Source organism: Musa acuminata, chromosome BXJ3-5, assembly GCF_036884655.1.
Source record: "Musa acuminata AAA Group cultivar baxijiao chromosome BXJ3-5, Cavendish_Baxijiao_AAA, whole genome shotgun sequence".
NCBI lineage: Eukaryota > Viridiplantae > Streptophyta > Magnoliopsida > Zingiberales > Musaceae > Musa > Musa acuminata.
The window spans coordinates 40,475,851-40,492,445 of NC_088353.1; the positions used below are offsets into that span (position 1 = coordinate 40,475,851).

The following is a 16,595-nucleotide window of genomic DNA, read 5'->3' on the forward strand; positions in this document are numbered from 1 at the left end:
CGTAAAAGGCCCATTTCAAGAAATGCCTCACTGTGTCATATAACAATTTAATTCAAATCATTTATCTTTTTTTATATGGAATAGCAATAATCAATAATTCAAAATGGTATTAAAGTGGAAGGCTATCAATAATTTATCTTCATATTTTTTATACCATGCAATGATTTAATTTCACATGTTGAGTATCATTTGTTCGGGTTAATTAATATATGATGATGAGTATTATGACATATATATTTATATATATATGTATATATGTATGTACATACATATATACATACATATAAGTGTCTGTGATATCGAATCGTACCACCTGGTATGGGCGGTATGTACCGGTCCGACAGATCAGCGGTACGCGGACCGCCCGGTATCGGTCCGCTAGTAGTGCTACAGTGCTCGATACACCGTACCATACCGATACCGAGCTCAAATCAAAATACCGATATGATACGGTATTACGAACCTTGATACATATATATATATATATATATATATATATATATAATAAATATTAAAATCCAGGTGGGTAAATATGCTATTCCAAAACTTGAATGATAGGCCGACCCTTTCTCCTTGTATGGGCTTAGAAGATGGGCCAATAATGGCTTAAAGGAAGGCCCAATTGAGATCTCCATTAAAAGAATTTAAAACGGCCCAAACCCGTCTTCGTTCGATAAATTGCGAAGAAGTCCCAAATGTTGGCGGGAACGCTTTGGGTGTCTGTCACTCTGGACCGGCGATCGATCGACCTGGAAACCCTAGCACGGGTCTGAGGAATGGGGAGAGGGGAGGAGGAGGAGTTGCGGGCGGCGAGGCGGGGGTACAAGGAGGCGGCGAGGGTGGGGAACCACGAGGAGAAGGCGCGGTGGGCGAACGAGCTCGGCGACATCCATAAGCGGCGCGGGGAGTACGTCGAGGCCCTCCGCTGGCTCCGTGTCGACTACGATATCTCGTCCAAGCACCTCCCACAGAAGCAGCTCCTTCCTACCTGTCAATCCATCGGCGAGGTCTACCTCCGCCTCAACCGCTTGAAAGAAGCCCTCGTCTACCAGGTCTCTCCCGGTGCCATTCGATCCCCCAAACCATTTTTCGCATATCCTTTCTTATCATAGCATTTAGCCCATATTTAGGTGTTAGATTCTTTTGCTTTTCTTTGGAACTTTGCCTTTTAATTTAGTGCCCTAGTGTTTCATGAATGGGTTTCGCTTCTTTGGTTTGGTACGAGACCTGTGTAGGTGCAATTCTTATCAGTTGTTCCAAAATTTAGTCTTTATGCTCCAAACGGGTGAGAATATAATGCCAACTGAGTGATTTACTGAAGGTACCGGTTTGAGTTCATCTTACACTATCTGCATTTAATTTCACAGTGTCATTTCCTTATAAATTTCTTATGCCCTAGGTTCTAATTGTTGAGCTTTGATAGTGAATTTTTTTTCCGAACGGGCATTGTCTTGCAGAAGTGCCGTTGTAGAATGGCTAATCTCAATAGCTATTGAAACCATGCAAGATTTTTATTCACTTGACCAAGTGATTGTTACCACTAGGATTAAATTATTTATTGCATGCACTCAAATGCTGCTACAACTACCCTCCTTTTTCATCTCAGTCGGATTCTAACTTGTTTATGTTGTTCTCTCCACACCTACTTTTGGAACTGATTTTTCAGATGCTTTCCTTTCACATCGTCCATGTTTGCTTTATTAATATTATAGCATCTCCTCCGAATACAGCTTCTTTCTTAATATGTTTACGCTTAAACTGTGCCAATGATCTGATTACATGTGATCTGACACATGGCTTACTTTTGTTTCTGTTATCTTGCAGAAGAAGCATTTACAACTTGCCAAGGATTCTGATGACCTTATTGAGCAGCAAAGAGCAAGCACACAACTTGGTCGAACTTATCATCAAATATTTACAGAAACTGAAAGTGATCATCATGCATTGCGAAATGCAAAAAAATATTTCAAATTAGCCATGAAAATTGCATTTACTCTGAAAGAGACTCCTCCATCTATGAAATCTGGCTTCTTTCTCAAAGAATTCATAGATGCACATAACAATATCGGTATGCTTGAGATGGACCTTGATAATTATGAGGAAGCTGAAAAGATTCTTCTCCAAGGTTTAAAGATATGTGATGATGAAGAGGTTAGTCAACATGATGATGCCCGCAGCAGGCTTCATCATAATCTTGGATATCTATATACTGAACTGCGGAAGTGGAGTACTGCCAGGGAGCACATTGAGAGAGACATCTTAATTTGTAAAAAAATTTGCCACCTGCAAGGTGAAGCTAAGGGCTTTATCAATCTTGCAGAGCTGCATCATCGAGTTCAGAAATATGATGATGCAATCCGTTGTTATCAGAAGGCACTGGATTTGGCAAAATGCTTGGAAGATGAAGATGCATTAGTTAATCAGATCAATCAGAATATCAAAACTGTCAAGGAAGCAGCTAAGGTGTTGGAGCAGTTGAATAAAGATGAACAGAAACTTAAAAAGTTGATGAGGGCCACATCTGATGCTCGTGGAACTTCAAATGACAGAAAATGCCTCTTAGAGCAGAATACTTGCCTCGATGGTCTGATTGAAAAGGCTCGCATCATATTTGCATGGCCAAAAGTAAGTGGATATCATAGTTATACTTATAATACATGTTTCTATGCCTTTGTTGCTTCTATCATTGGAAATATGGGTCCCAAACAACCAATTTCCTTTCATGAACTTGATAATAATGTTATATATTATTTTGTGAGGTTATTGGCTTATAATGAGGACTACTTTGTCAGTTGTCTTGTTATAGAATTTTATACATACTAAGATAGGGACAGCAAAGGACAATGTGCTATTCCTTTATATTGATAATTGCATAATTCGAGTGGCTTAGCTGCGGTGTTTATTTCATTCTAAGATCACCTTGAAATTGAATCATATTGGACAATGCAACTAACTTATATCCAACTAAAAGAAGTGCAATTTGCTTTTTTCCTTTGATGTGGTTAGTCTCAATGTGGATTCACATGGGCAACCTGTACATTTAGTTTGTAGTTCAGTTATTTTTTAATTAGCAGCATGCAAGTTTGTTTCACAGTGATTCACTTTATTCCAAGATGTCTAATGGTCCTTTTTCTCTTCCTAAATGTTTGTGTTGTTTAGCATCTAGAGTTTGCTAAAAGGAAGAAAAGGGTGGCAAGTGAACTTTGTGACAAGGAAAAACTAAGTGATTCTCTTCTGGCTATTGGGGAGTCTTACCTGAAGCTTAGGAACTTCAGCAAAGCCCGCAAGTGGTACATGAAAAGTTGGAATGTGTACAGGTCAATTGGGAACTTGGAGGCAAGTTGGTTTTAGGTTCTTTGTTGTAATATTTCAATTTCACATATACAAAAGAGAAATTTTTCTTCGGGAATGCTAGCTACATTGGTCAATCAATGAACATGGATAAATAATATCACCAGCCAGATCCGCTACCTGGCATCATATATTGCATGGCACCTGAATTATTTGGAGAGGGAGATTCAGCATCTTAGTATTTCCAATAAATACTCATTGTGGAATATTAAATTTTCAGGGACAAGCACTGGTCAAGATAAACATTGGGCAGATATTGGATGCCTCTGGTGACTGGGCTGGTGCATTGGAGGCATTTGAGGAGGGTTACAGGTTTTTATGTCTTGAACTTTACAACACTAAATTTGTATGAGTATGTCCAATATCCGAGACATGAAGTTGTTGTGACCTATAGATTAAATAATAAGAAATACAATTTTATGGGTGCTTTCTGGATTAAGCAAGCTTCTAAATGCTTTATTCCCTTGTAGAATTGCAGTTCAAGGTAATCTGCTAACCGTACAGATGACTGCACTTGACAACATGCACTACAGTCACATGATTAGATTTGACAATGTTGATGAAGCCAGGTACTTTTAGTGTCCATGCTAGCTAAATAAGTAGGAGAATCTCCGTTACTCAAATATTTTATATAAGCATGTCTGCTTTAGGAAATTGCAGCAGGACATTCAGATGTTGAAGTCTTTACTAAAAGAAGATGCCTTAAAGGACCAGCAAAGTGATTATTGCTCTGAAACTGAAACAGAAGGTGGCAATTTATCTACTGATATTCTTGGTTTGTCTGCATCACAAGATTCAGATGATTCTGCTAAAAGCAGGCCTAGCCTTCTTGCTTGTGTTGAGGATCTTGATGATGATGTTCCTTTGGCATCACTTGGCCGTTTGAGTAAGAGTTCAGCAAAAATCAAGATGTCTCAGTTAGATTCTGTTGGTGTGAGGACTAGTGCATCATCTAATCATGCTCAAGCTTCCTTCAGAGATTTAAGTAAGTCTCGTGATGATCAACAGCACGTTGATCGTAAGCGTGTTCGTGTTGTTCTTTCTGATGATGAAGCTGATGATCCTGATGAGATGAATGGGTCAAGGCAAAAACTTCATAGATCCAGTGAGTACGTAACCGCTCCTGACAGAGGTTGGTATAAAGCAACTTGATATCTTAGACACAAGATTTCTTATGGACCTAGTGGAAAGAAAGACGCTGACTCTCAAAATTTGCTGTTTTACTGTTAATTTTCTTCATGAAGTTTAAAGTGCTTCTTTAATATGTCTTACAGAAAACTTATTTTGTGGAACAACTGCTAACAAAGAAATCCAGGTATCTAAGCATTTGAGTTTTTCTTTCCTTGTAATAGATTCCAGCTGTCTGCTATAAACATTCTTGCATTGTTGCTTGTTCTATATATACTGACATCGAACCGAGTTATAAGTTTGCCAGGATTTTTTGATTGTAAATAGTAGTTCTCATTTGCCAGGATGCTCCGCATAGCTCTGATTCCAAAGATGAACTTAGTGCCTCTGCACCTATTTATATTGAAGATAGTACTTGCTCTTTCAAATGCAAGAGCCCCAATTTCACTGTCGATAATGAAGCAGATTTGGGATCTTCAAATGATGCTGGAATAGCAATTGCGTCAAAATCTGCAGCTAGTTGGTCCAAATTGAGCAACGTTGAAGTTGCTGATAGACTTCAGCAGAGCCAGAATGGTGCAGGTGTTGACCAATTGGTAAATAACCGTCATGTAAGTTTTATCATTTCCATCACTATCTTGAATCCAATGGATAGACAGATACAGCGAACAAATGTCTCACACCAGAGGTTGTATTGTAAAGGTTTATATTATGTTGAATCAACAATTTTCTTGGTTGGAATTTTTTAACTCACTGCAATAAAGTCTAATGCTTAGTTTTCCTTGTACTAGTATTCACTGAAGCAGGTGAACATTCTATAAAATAATTGATAATATTGATTGCATGACTGGTAAATAGTAGGTTTTTTGAACATTTGCATTAGCAAGCTGATGTACAAATCTCTTAGCAATACTGGTTACAGATGATTAAATTTGACTTCAGAAATCCTCTATTTCTTATTAGTTCATTTTTAGGCACATAGTGTATGCTAAGTCACAGGTGTTCTTAGCTTGTATCTTCTTTTAAACAATCAGTTACTTATATATTGGTTTAGTATCTTCTGTCTTTTCTTCGGTTGAAAGAAAGAGTTGATTATATGCCTGTTTTCATCTATAAGATGTAAAAGGGGAGCATAAGGCTTATACAAAATGAGCAAGAGAAAAAGAAATGAAAGATGGGAAAAGGAGTTGGTCCTAGTTAAGTACAGCCTGAGGTCCCAAAATGCCTACCTACAAAAACATAATAATAAAAAAGCAAAGCCAAAAACTATCATCCAAAACTCTATGCAATTAGAGGATTCATGACATGCCACTTCTAATTATTAAGTTTCAAAATAAAATTAACTACAGAATCACCGACATTTACTTTTTCTTAACTACAGCATCAATATATTGGTCAACTTAACTGTTTCCTGTCAAATAGTCATTGCTTTAGACAAGTTCTGAAAATTTCTGTAGTTCTTTTCCTTTCAAGTGGTCCATAGCAAAGAAGCAAATTGAATACCAAGCATCTCTATCCTCCTTCCCAATTGTCTCTAGTCTCCACAGGCAAATTCTCTATAAAATATCTTTAGAAAAGAAGGATTCTGATTGAAATTAAATATACTTACGGAATATTCTCACAGTTGTTTACCACCAAAATATTAAAAGAATAGCAAACAGCTTCAGTTTTTCGTTAAAAGGCCAATACATTATTAATGAACTGAAAAAATCTAATTTGCAAATCAATGTCAACTTTTAACTTATTTGTCTGTCAAATTTTTGCTCTGCGTCAAAATGTGACATCGTTGTTCTCATGCTGCAGTTTGTCAAAGTTAAAGTTGGTCATGATCTAATCCATGTTGATCTAAGTTGCTGCCTGGAAGATGGCAATCTGGACATTGAATGCCTGAAAGTTGAAGTTGCTTGTACATATTTCCTTCAGCTTCCTGAGCAGAAAAGGTCCAAAGGTGTGTATCATGATTCTGAGGTTAATTAACAGCACATCATTCTCAACAATGACTTAAAATTTGACTGGCAAATGCATTCCATTTATCACTGCAAGGATTAAAATCAGTTTGTTATGGTACTGGCATACTAGGTGGTGTATGAGACTTGTATTGCTTGGTGTCATAGGAAAAATAATAGAAAATTAAACACTGATTTATATTGACCTATATGGTCCGGTACAGTATGATTCTTGGTTGGACTAGTAAATGTAGATTGGTATATACCAGCCTTATTGATATTTGAAACCTTGTTTCATTATTCAGTAAACTATTTAAATTAGAAGTTAAATACAATATGTTAAAGCTTAACATTGAAAATGTTCTATAACTGTTGTTGCTTTAGCAGACAAATAAATTATCTTTACAAGTCAATAATTTATGTTGAGGTTTGTAACTTCAAAACAGTATAGTCATACTTGTAGCATTGCCCAATCTCATCTAGCTCTGGAGAAATTCCAGAAATTGTTGGAATTTCTCTGCATTTAGGACAAAACATTTTAGCCAAGAATGTGTCTGATGACCTGTAGTTTTTACTATCCTAAACTTCAATATTTATCCTACCATGGCCCCCATTTTGTCCTCTGAATTTGGTCAGAATGTTTAATGAACTCTGCATTTTTAAATCCAGGTTAATGCATTTCCATGTAATGTTCTCTTAAAGTCAAGCATATACAACACTGACCCAATTAGTATCTAGTTTTTGTATTGTGTCACTTGTATTCATGGATCAGTTAAACATCTCTAATATTTTGTTAATGTTGTTTCTGTGAGGTTCCATTTATGTTTGTGCTAAACATTCTCCAGATCACTATGCCATGTTGCTAATAGGCTAGTTTCTCTAGGTTTGCTTCCAGTAATTGGATGTTTGATGAGCTCTGGTAAAGCATTAGGTTCCTCAGAAGTGATTGAAGACATTGAGCACCAACCCCATGAAAGTATGTGGATTGATGTGGTTATTGATGGTGAGAATCTTTGTGATTTCCTGTAGAAGAATTTGTGATGTGTTTTTGCTGTCTATTCTTATGGTTCTTCTTATGTTATCATTGAAGTATACAACTACATTTTCATTTATTACTACCATGGATTATTTTCAATTTTCTAGCCTTTTGTGTTTGTTTATGCATTTGTCTATACTAATGGTGCACAGTATGTGTGCGTATGTTGATAAACTAAACCAATTTAAAGAGTATAAGATAATAAGTGATACATTTTTACATTTTCCTGGTAACAGTTTGGATAATAAGCGCTTGCATAAATCCAAGACATAAATATAAAAAGAGTGTAATGTGTCACTGGTTCATGCCTTTGTAGTTGTGCTTAACTTGAGGTTTGGTTATATGGTTGTAACAAGAAAGTCTCCCCATTTACATGATCAAATGCTTAGTACATGATAACCTTTTTGTTTTATTTTCTCTTTGACATTCTTGCATTTCAATAGTTTTGAAAAGCAGCTTACATACCCACTTACGCACCTGCATTTGCAGATGCAGCCCATAGATCTTATACATTTCTTTATGTGATGCCAATATGGCATGTGCCCACATATGTAGACGGTATGTGCTTCATGTGGATGCATATTTCACATATGCGACCACCTTATAGCTTATTTTCTTGAGCCAGCTTGATCTACTGGACTGCGCATCAATAGATTATCTATGACCATTTTTAAGGTATACTGTAAAAGCAGATCAGGGTGCATCCAATACTAGCAGTTGATAATACTAAATATGTCATCATCTACTTACGAATATTAACAATTTTTCTTCCATGATTCACAACTTTAGTCGTAATATGGCCAATGTGTTTGATTCTTATTTGTTGTTGTGGTAAGGTATACATTTATTTAATAGTATGATTCATGATGATTTGAAATGACAAGAATATTATGAATTAGGAAGAATGAAATGCTAATTTAGAATTTGGAGCCTACCAATGAATGGTGAATTACCTCAAGATTCCTTGTGTTTTTAAATTTTTTTTTGAAAAATAGAGTCCATATTGTCCACATATGCACCTGCATAGTGCACATGCACTTTGTGGTAACCTAAATGCTTACATTTTTCTTCAACTTTTTGAAACCTCGACTATTTACTTATGTTAGGAATGATTTTATAGCTTGACTTTAATGACATTACAAGAAAACATGAAAATATCTGTTAGTATATCATAGAACAGTATTTCTGTTGTGTAAGTAATCTTTTTTTTTTTGCACTTCACATTTCTTGATAAAGGTCTCACCGATTACTGCTGATGAAGCTCACTTGGACTACCATCTTTAAGTTTATTCTGGTCAAGTTCATCGCGAACTACTTATTTATATATTGTAGTTGCATTTGCTATGATGTTTCTGATCTTTTCTTCTTTTCCTCCTTTCTTATCTTTCCTTTTTTCTTCTTCTGGAAGGATGGGTCCCAAAACGCCTTATGAAGCTGTACATTGATTCTTGTGAGAAATTATCTGAATCAACCAATATGAAGTTGCTAAAGAAATTGTATAACCTGGAGGTAATCATTTCAGTAAATATGACCATGACTTTATTTGGCTCTTATTTTTTTTAGTAGTAGTTGGATAACATCATGTTAATGTCTCACATGACAGAATGAGTCTATAAGCTTGGGTTGTTTCTGTGCAAATAGGTCTCAGAGGACGAAGTTGTAGTATCTGATTGTGAATTGCAAGATGTATCTGTATCACCTTTCCTAAAAGCTCTTCAAGCACATAAAACACTTGCTGTGCTGGATATTTCCCATAATCTGTTAGGTACTGAAATCTTATAATCAAACAATATTGTAGTTGGGTTTTAACTTGGTTTTCCATTTTTATACTCACCTCATATGCATGTACTGTTCCAGAAATCTGGTACTTTTGTGTTCCAAGATTGCTTGACTTGATCTTTTCTTGAAACGTGGTTTGATATGCTAATAGGTAATGAGACTATGGAGAAGATTCAACAAATATTCAATTCATCAACCCAAAAGTATGGTGGTTTGACTCTGGACTTGCATTGTAATCGGTTTGGTCCAACTGCATTATTCCAGGTTCATGTGCAAATATTATTTGCTTTCACATGTTAATGCTGCAAAGGCTCCTAGGTTTCTGTGTTTTAGAATTATCTATGTTGTCTCCGATCCAGTACTATGAGAAAAATATGTGCACATACCATTTAAGTTTCCTGAAGTGATGCTTCTCAGTTAAAGATTTTCTAAATGATCTTTCTTTGCTTCCTTTTTTTTCTAGCGAAAAACTTCCTTTCCTGTAACATGGTCTGCTATTTGCAGATATGTGAATGCTCTGTCCTCTCTGCTCGTTTAGAAGTGCTTAATCTGTCTGAAAATCGGCTAACAGATGCATGCAGTTCTTATCTCTCTACTATATTAGAGAATTGCAAAGGTGCATTTCTACCTTATGCTTTTGTTTATGCTATTATTGGTTGCTTTATTATTATTGTTTGTTTCAAGGTATGCAATTTCGAATAATACCGCCCGGTACGGGCGTTTCATACCGGTCCGTCAGCTTATCGGTACACGGACCGCCCGTTATTGGATGGAACAATATATATATATATATATATATATATATATATATATATATATATATATATATATATATTATAAAAGACGATGTCGTGTCGCCTTTTTCGGCGACGTCGTCGAGGCGAGGCGACGTCACCTTATATATATATATATATATATATATATATATATGGGAGAAGGAAAAGGTGACGTCGCTGAGGCGATGCGACGTTGCCTTATATATATATATATATATATATATATATATATATATACCGAGCGGTATACCGTTCGATATACAGTTTCGTATCGTACCGAGCGAACGTCGAAACTCCGGTACAGTATGAAATTGGATTTGTAAGGTATTGAGAATATTATATCGCAGAGTCTAGGATCTGCTGCAAATTGGATTTGCAAGGTTGTGTAAGTGTTGCATTTTGCAATTTAGGGGAATATAGATATTGTCAAACAAAGTTCCTTATTAAAGATGAATTCACCATATATATTTATTAAAGGGAATATAGTAGACTTATTTATGGTGGAACATATTAAAGGAATGGAATAGAGCATGGTGTGACTAAATGATCTGTTTTCTAATTGGTAAATTCCAGTTACTTTTACATATTCACCAACAATTATTTGGTATTTTTAATGCCTCACTGAACCTATTTATGTTAAGTACTGGTCATAATAAATGTCAATTAAAGTTTTTCTCATCTGACCTATCTGTCCTTTTGAAATAACTCTTTTGCTTGTGAACTATCTTTTCTTTGTAGCACTTTATAGTTTGAACATAGAACAATGCTCCATCACAACTAGAACAGTTGAGAAAGTTGCTGATGCAATAAGTGTTGGATCTGTGCTATCACATCTTTCAATAGGTGATTTCAGTGACTCTTTTACATACTTGAGATTAAACCAATTTATTTATCTCATCATTGTTATCATCATTAAAAATATGTATTCCTGACAGGTAGGAATAACCCAATATCTGGAAATGCAATTGTAAATTTGTTAACCAAACTTCAATCCTTGAAAAGGTAAGCTTCCTCATACTGATATTAACTGATTGATTTTCTTCCAACAGTTCTATTATCAGATTTCATAGACCTTGTTTGTAGATTTTCAGAACTGAGCCTGACTGGTATAAGATTAAACAAGGCTGTGATTGATCATCTCTGCCTAGTCGCTCAATCATCAAGTCTCACTGCATTGAAGCTTGGCGGAACTTATATTAGAGTTGTGTGTAGTTTTTGTGTCTAATCTAGGAACCCAATAATTTGTTAGCTTCTTATTATACTTGGTTGTGACACAGGATGGAGCAATAAGGGTAATCGAGGCAGTATGCGCTGGACCTCAAGAGTTGGTGAGGTTGGATCTGTCATATTGTGGACTGACATCTCATGCTTTTGCCAAAGCATGCCAAGGCTTCGTTCTACTCGGTGGCATTCTGGAGATGAACATCACAGGAAACTCCATTAACCAAGAGGTTAGTCTTTGAAATCAAAGCACCTGTTAAATTACCGATTATTACATTCTTCCCTTCTGGAAGTGCAGTAGCAGTTGTAAATCAAAAGGACAAAAGTTGAGATCTGCCTTCATTTTTGAATATATACAATATGTGAACACTTCATAATAAGTTTACAAGATTATATAAATTTTCCTTTTGACTTAAAATGGTCACGGAGAACCTTGTAGTCTTTGCTGCTTCTTCTGATATATAGTTGGGCAGATGACATTTTAACTTTGAACAGAAACACAATCAACAATCGCAAGTCAGTTTAGGTAAAATATGTAACTGCGTTATGCTATTGTTAGTTTACCCACATCTAAATATGAAGCATTCTTTTATTATAATGTTGTAATCAGTGGTAATGTTATAATCAATGACTTGCCATATGCAGAATAAACGAGGAATTGGAGCTTCCTATATTTTCTTCAATTTCACCTAGATGTTATAATGTATAATTGGTTGGTTATCTGTAGTTATTTGATTCTTGGCATGTGTGGTTACAAGTTATCAATTTCCAAGTCGGGTACCGATCCCTGTTATGGTGCTGTGTAATGGGGAGTTCTTGATTTGTTAGACCTCTTCGTTTGTCAACTGTGCCACCATTGTAACAGGTCCGTGATGCTTTGGCATCAGTGCTTATGGACCCCAAATGCAGCCTCAGATCTCTTGTCCTGAGTAACTGCCAACTAGGACTGGTGGGAATGGTTCAGATAATTCAGGCATTAGCAGGTAAATAAAACCTTCACTCATGTCCTTTTCACTGCTTTCTGATGCATCTCTCTTCATCACATTGTCAGAGAATGAATCGTTGGAAGAGCTCCATCTAGCTGAGAACGCAGATGCCCAGGAAATAATTCCGCTGAAGTCTGATGTTGGTGGACTTGAAGTTGCTGACAGTGAAGATGAAGCAATCATGGAGGAGCAACCCCTCTTGTGCGGCCCTGATGCAAGCTGCACAAGCTCATGCCGGAGGAGGTCGTCCGCGTGTGGCCAACCGATTCAGGAGCTGTCAGAGGCAATCACTTCTGCAAGAAATCTACAGATGCTAAATCTGAGTCGAAACAAGTTCTCACAAGAAGCTATTGACTCGCTATATGCAGCGTGGTCGTCACCACCAAGATGGAATGATGGAAAGAGCCGTAAGCACGTTAACGCGGATATCGTACATTTCTCTGTGAATGGAAAGAAGTGTTGTGGTGTGAGACCCTGCTGCATAAGAGATTGATAGGCTTCCTTCTTTGAATGTTCTGTTTGACTTTGTTCATCTAACACATCTTAGGCATGACTATATGATATTTAGCCTCTCTCTCTCTCTCTCTATACCTCTTTGTATATTCCTCTCAAGTGTCAAAGTCATTTTAACCTTCATGGAAATTCTAATAGACAACTATGTAATTTCAAATGGTTATGATAATAAAGAGTTATTTTATGTTTGTATTTGCAAAGGGTAAGTGATGATAATAAAGAGTTGAATCATTGTTATTTTATTTTTTTAATTTTAAATTTAAGTTTACCATATGTATAGATATTATTAACATTGCTAATGTTAGTCCCAAGCTCGAAGAAAAAATATGGAGGGTTACGTCATGTTATTGATAATTAACATAAAACTGTGATACTTCCGCCACCTAAGTATCTTAAATTAGGATGGTAGAATTCATAAATACTAAGATAAAAAAAAGAATAAATATTATTTGCTTACAAGATATTAGGTGGGTAGCAGAGATTATTATTGATAAGGATGTTAAGATGATAGAATTTATAAACAGTAAGATAAAAAGAAGAATAAATATTATTTGCTTACAAGAGATTAGGTGGATAGCAGAAAAATCTAAAGAGATTATTGTTGATGAGGATGTTAAGAATAGTGTTGTAGATGTAAAAGATTTGGAAAAAGAATTATAGTTTTAAAATTTATTGAAAGAAAAAGATATTTTGAATGTCATTAATGTTTATACCCCTTAAGTTTGATTGAATGATTAAATCAAAAGAGAATTTGAGAAAAGCTTAGATGATATCAAATATCTATAACAAAAAAAATTATAATTGGAGGAGATTTGAATGATCGTGTAGTAAAAAATATGATGAATATAAAAGAGTACATGTGGATGCTTATATATATTAAAAGAAAATAAAATAAAAGAGCATAAAAGAAGAAGAAAAATAATACATAAGTGGAAAAGCAGAATATACATATATATATATATATATATATATATATAATTTGATATAAGATTTACTATCATTCAATAATTTTTAGTTATATATAGTAAAAAATTAATTAATTAAAAGATCTTAGAGTTATCTCACAATCCCTTATACATTCTCTCATATAAATTCAAAAAAAATCCCTTTTAGAAAGAAATTATATATATCAACTTCTCTGCAGAGTATAGTATAAAGAAAAACTTAGAAAGTATTTTTTATATCTTACTTTTCTTATCAATCTCATACCACCAAAATCTAGACATAACATAAAGGATATTATTATTAATAGAGAAACCAAATCTTGATTTTTAGGATTTTTTTAATTTCAAATGGACTCTTTTTCATATTAGAATTATTTGTCCAACTAAACCATAAGCTGATGAAAGATTATATCTCATATAATCTTTTCTTTCTCAAAAAAAAAAAAAGTGATATTTCCTGATCCAATGACATCTCATCTTCTGTAGGGTTCTTCATATCAGAAAGAAGTCTTCAGGTCAATGCTAGAATCCTCCCATTTCGATCTGTTCCATGAATCCTACTAATGGCTCGTCGACGATGAGATATCTTTGATCGCTCTCCCGTTGTCCTCTCACCCTCTCTCCTCTCATCAAGAAGAATTTGGCGAGATCGACACTCTTTGCTACAAAATCCTTGATCTCCCCTGCATAAACATATTATACAAAGTCACACCATCATAGAAGAACACTTCTATTAGTCGTCTTGTAGTCAAGATTAGCAGTAACAATTTCATAGAAGCCACTAGTAGTAGAACATCAAGATAGATGCTGCACAATATAATACCAATATAGAAAGAGAGAGAGAGAGAGAGGTGATATGTTTCTGTACTGTTGAACGAAGATGTACCATCATGATGCTTAATCTGAGAAGCCACCTGTTCTTGACATGAAGTGACCTCACATTTAGAATCCAAGGAATGCTTATTATTGATCTCACAAACTTACATGCATGTTTATTTGCTGATTCGAATCTACTTGATAGATATATCATAGAAAAGAGGGGAAGGAGGAGGAGGAAAAGAAGCACAAACAAGTATGTTGACCACTTACTACTGAGAGTGAAAATGAAGAGAAAGGAAGTTACCTGTACATGTAAACATCCTTGCAAGGGCTTAGCTCTCTTCTGCACAGGAAGCAGCTCTTGAGGAAGTCCAACTCCGGCAATCCCTTGGGAAGATGGCAAGCCTGAGACACAAGCTTGCGTGTCATCATCATCATCATCATCTTGGCTTTGATCACAACATTGGTTGCTTGCTCCTTGTGGTGTATGAGAATGCGAAGGCCTTCCGATGGATGATGTCTCACGCACCTCCCTCCTCCGACACTCACTGTAGTCTCACCACCATCCTCACCTTGGTGGGAGTCGCTCTTGTTTCTTGAGAGCATCTTGGCAAGGAGAAATGGGACGAGTGTTGGGAGGAACGGTGGATACATAGAGACCACACCACTTGGGTGTCCCACACAACAATTCATCACCTCTTTCACATGGCATTATAGATATCTATGTAGCTTTGAAGTGGATTTTTCGTCTGCAGCTATAGCAAGCCGAGACATGGATACGAGACTCACTTGGGACCGCAAAAGATCATGTGACATGTGCTTAATATGATCTTTAGTTTTCGATCGATCAATCGATTAATTCGAATAGAATAATATGATAATTATATATATTATGTTAGTTTTTTATATTCAAAAAAGTATTTTTTTTAATTAAAATATCTAATTATTTATAATCGATGATGATGAACGAATGATCGACTCTAAGTAAGGTTTGCAATATCGTATCGTATAACTTGGTACGAATGATATTTATCGATATAACATATGGTCTCTAAGTGAACTAAGATGTATCGATCGATATATCTGATAACTTATAACATCCATTATAAATTTGTACCACCTGGAATATGATATATATAGTTTGATATAGGTTTGTATCAAGTATTTTTTTTTTTTTTGATTTTTTTGAAACTTGATACTAGTATGATTTGGATTGATATTGGTATCCGTAAGGATGCGATATCCGAAATTGAAAACCTCCTCATAGAAACCTAGCAAACAATCAATTTTTCTTCCCCATTAACATCTTTAATATGAACAGTCCATTTACTGCTTTCAATTCACAAAGAAACAAGAGTGAAGACAGCAATTCCATTTCACAAGGCATGAATGAAAGCATAATTTGAAGCTTTCTGCTTCTTTGTCACACTCTTCTCTCTCAAACTTTTCATTTATATGATCTGATCCATCACTGTCAGCAGTGGAACAAAACAAAAGAGAGTAGCACTATTCCTTTCTCCTGTGGATTGCACCTGCAGCAAGATGTTCTTGTCTCAGTGTAAGATATGGCTTTCCCAAGTATCTTGGAAGCATAAATAAGTATTCATATATCTTGGAAGTATAAATAAGTATTCATATAAATAAGATTCCATGAGCTCAGTTTTATTCCTTTGTTGCATTGGGCCTGAACAATTGGTGATCTATGGCATACAAAGATGTCAAATGTATCAGTACAAAAAACAAGGGTTTCAATGATTTATGACAAGTTAACAAGAAAAAGAAAAAGGTTTTTTTTTTTTATACTAAAAAATTGGTTGGAAAGGCATATGTGTAAAATACACCATAGTTTGGATATATGATTATTTTTAGGAGTATGTCCAACTAAATCTATCTATCTATCTTTTTCAGACAAAAATTACAAGAAAAAAATTAAAGATATGCCCTCCTATATAATCCAAAAAAAAATGATGTGACTTCCTAACAACAACACCAATGATATGGTTTGGCAAGATAATGTTTTCAAGAAAAAGACATTATATATATATATATATATATATATATATATATATATATATATATATATATATATATATATA

At 35.2% G+C, this 16,595-nt stretch overlaps 1 protein-coding gene across 3 annotated transcripts; it reads left to right on the forward strand.

Moving 5' to 3' along the window:
• The first annotated feature begins 741 nt into the window (after positions 1-741).
• LOC135584894 (protein TONSOKU-like) lies at positions 742-12,811 on the forward strand. Of its 3 annotated transcripts, none has more exons than XM_065151303.1 (20): positions 742-1,052; positions 1,825-2,625; positions 3,160-3,336; positions 3,572-3,663; positions 3,822-3,920; positions 4,002-4,483; positions 4,626-4,666; positions 4,824-5,090; positions 6,283-6,427; positions 7,309-7,428; positions 8,870-8,970; positions 9,103-9,226; positions 9,392-9,504; positions 9,745-9,856; positions 10,755-10,859; positions 10,952-11,018; positions 11,100-11,220; positions 11,294-11,467; positions 12,103-12,220; positions 12,289-12,811. In XM_065151303.1, exons 1-20 carry the CDS (start codon positions 777-779, stop codon positions 12,714-12,716), a joined length of 3,963 nt encoding a protein of 1,320 aa, XP_065007375.1. In that variant the 5' UTR covers positions 742-776; the 3' UTR covers positions 12,717-12,811. The 3 variants fall into 3 exon arrangements, with proteins under 3 accessions (XP_065007375.1, XP_065007376.1, XP_065007377.1); XM_065151304.1 differs by having other exon boundaries at positions 11,100-11,217; XM_065151305.1 differs by lacking the exon at positions 12,103-12,220 and having other exon boundaries at positions 12,289-12,463.
• Positions 12,812-16,595: the final 3,784 nt, after the last annotated feature.

Bases quoted from the DNA above. Each gene is read 5' to 3' on its own strand.
- LOC135584894 (XM_065151303.1), top strand. From the start codon at position 777: ATGGGGAGAGGGGAGGAGGAGGAGTTGCGGGCGGCGAGGCGGGGGTAC. The intron at 3,921-4,001 runs GTACTTTTAGTG...TGTCTGCTTTAG, and splicing joins GACAATGTTGATGAAGCCAG to GAAATTGCAGCAGGACATTC. The intron at 4,667-4,823 runs GTATCTAAGCAT...CTCATTTGCCAG, and splicing joins CTGCTAACAAAGAAATCCAG to GATGCTCCGCATAGCTCTGA.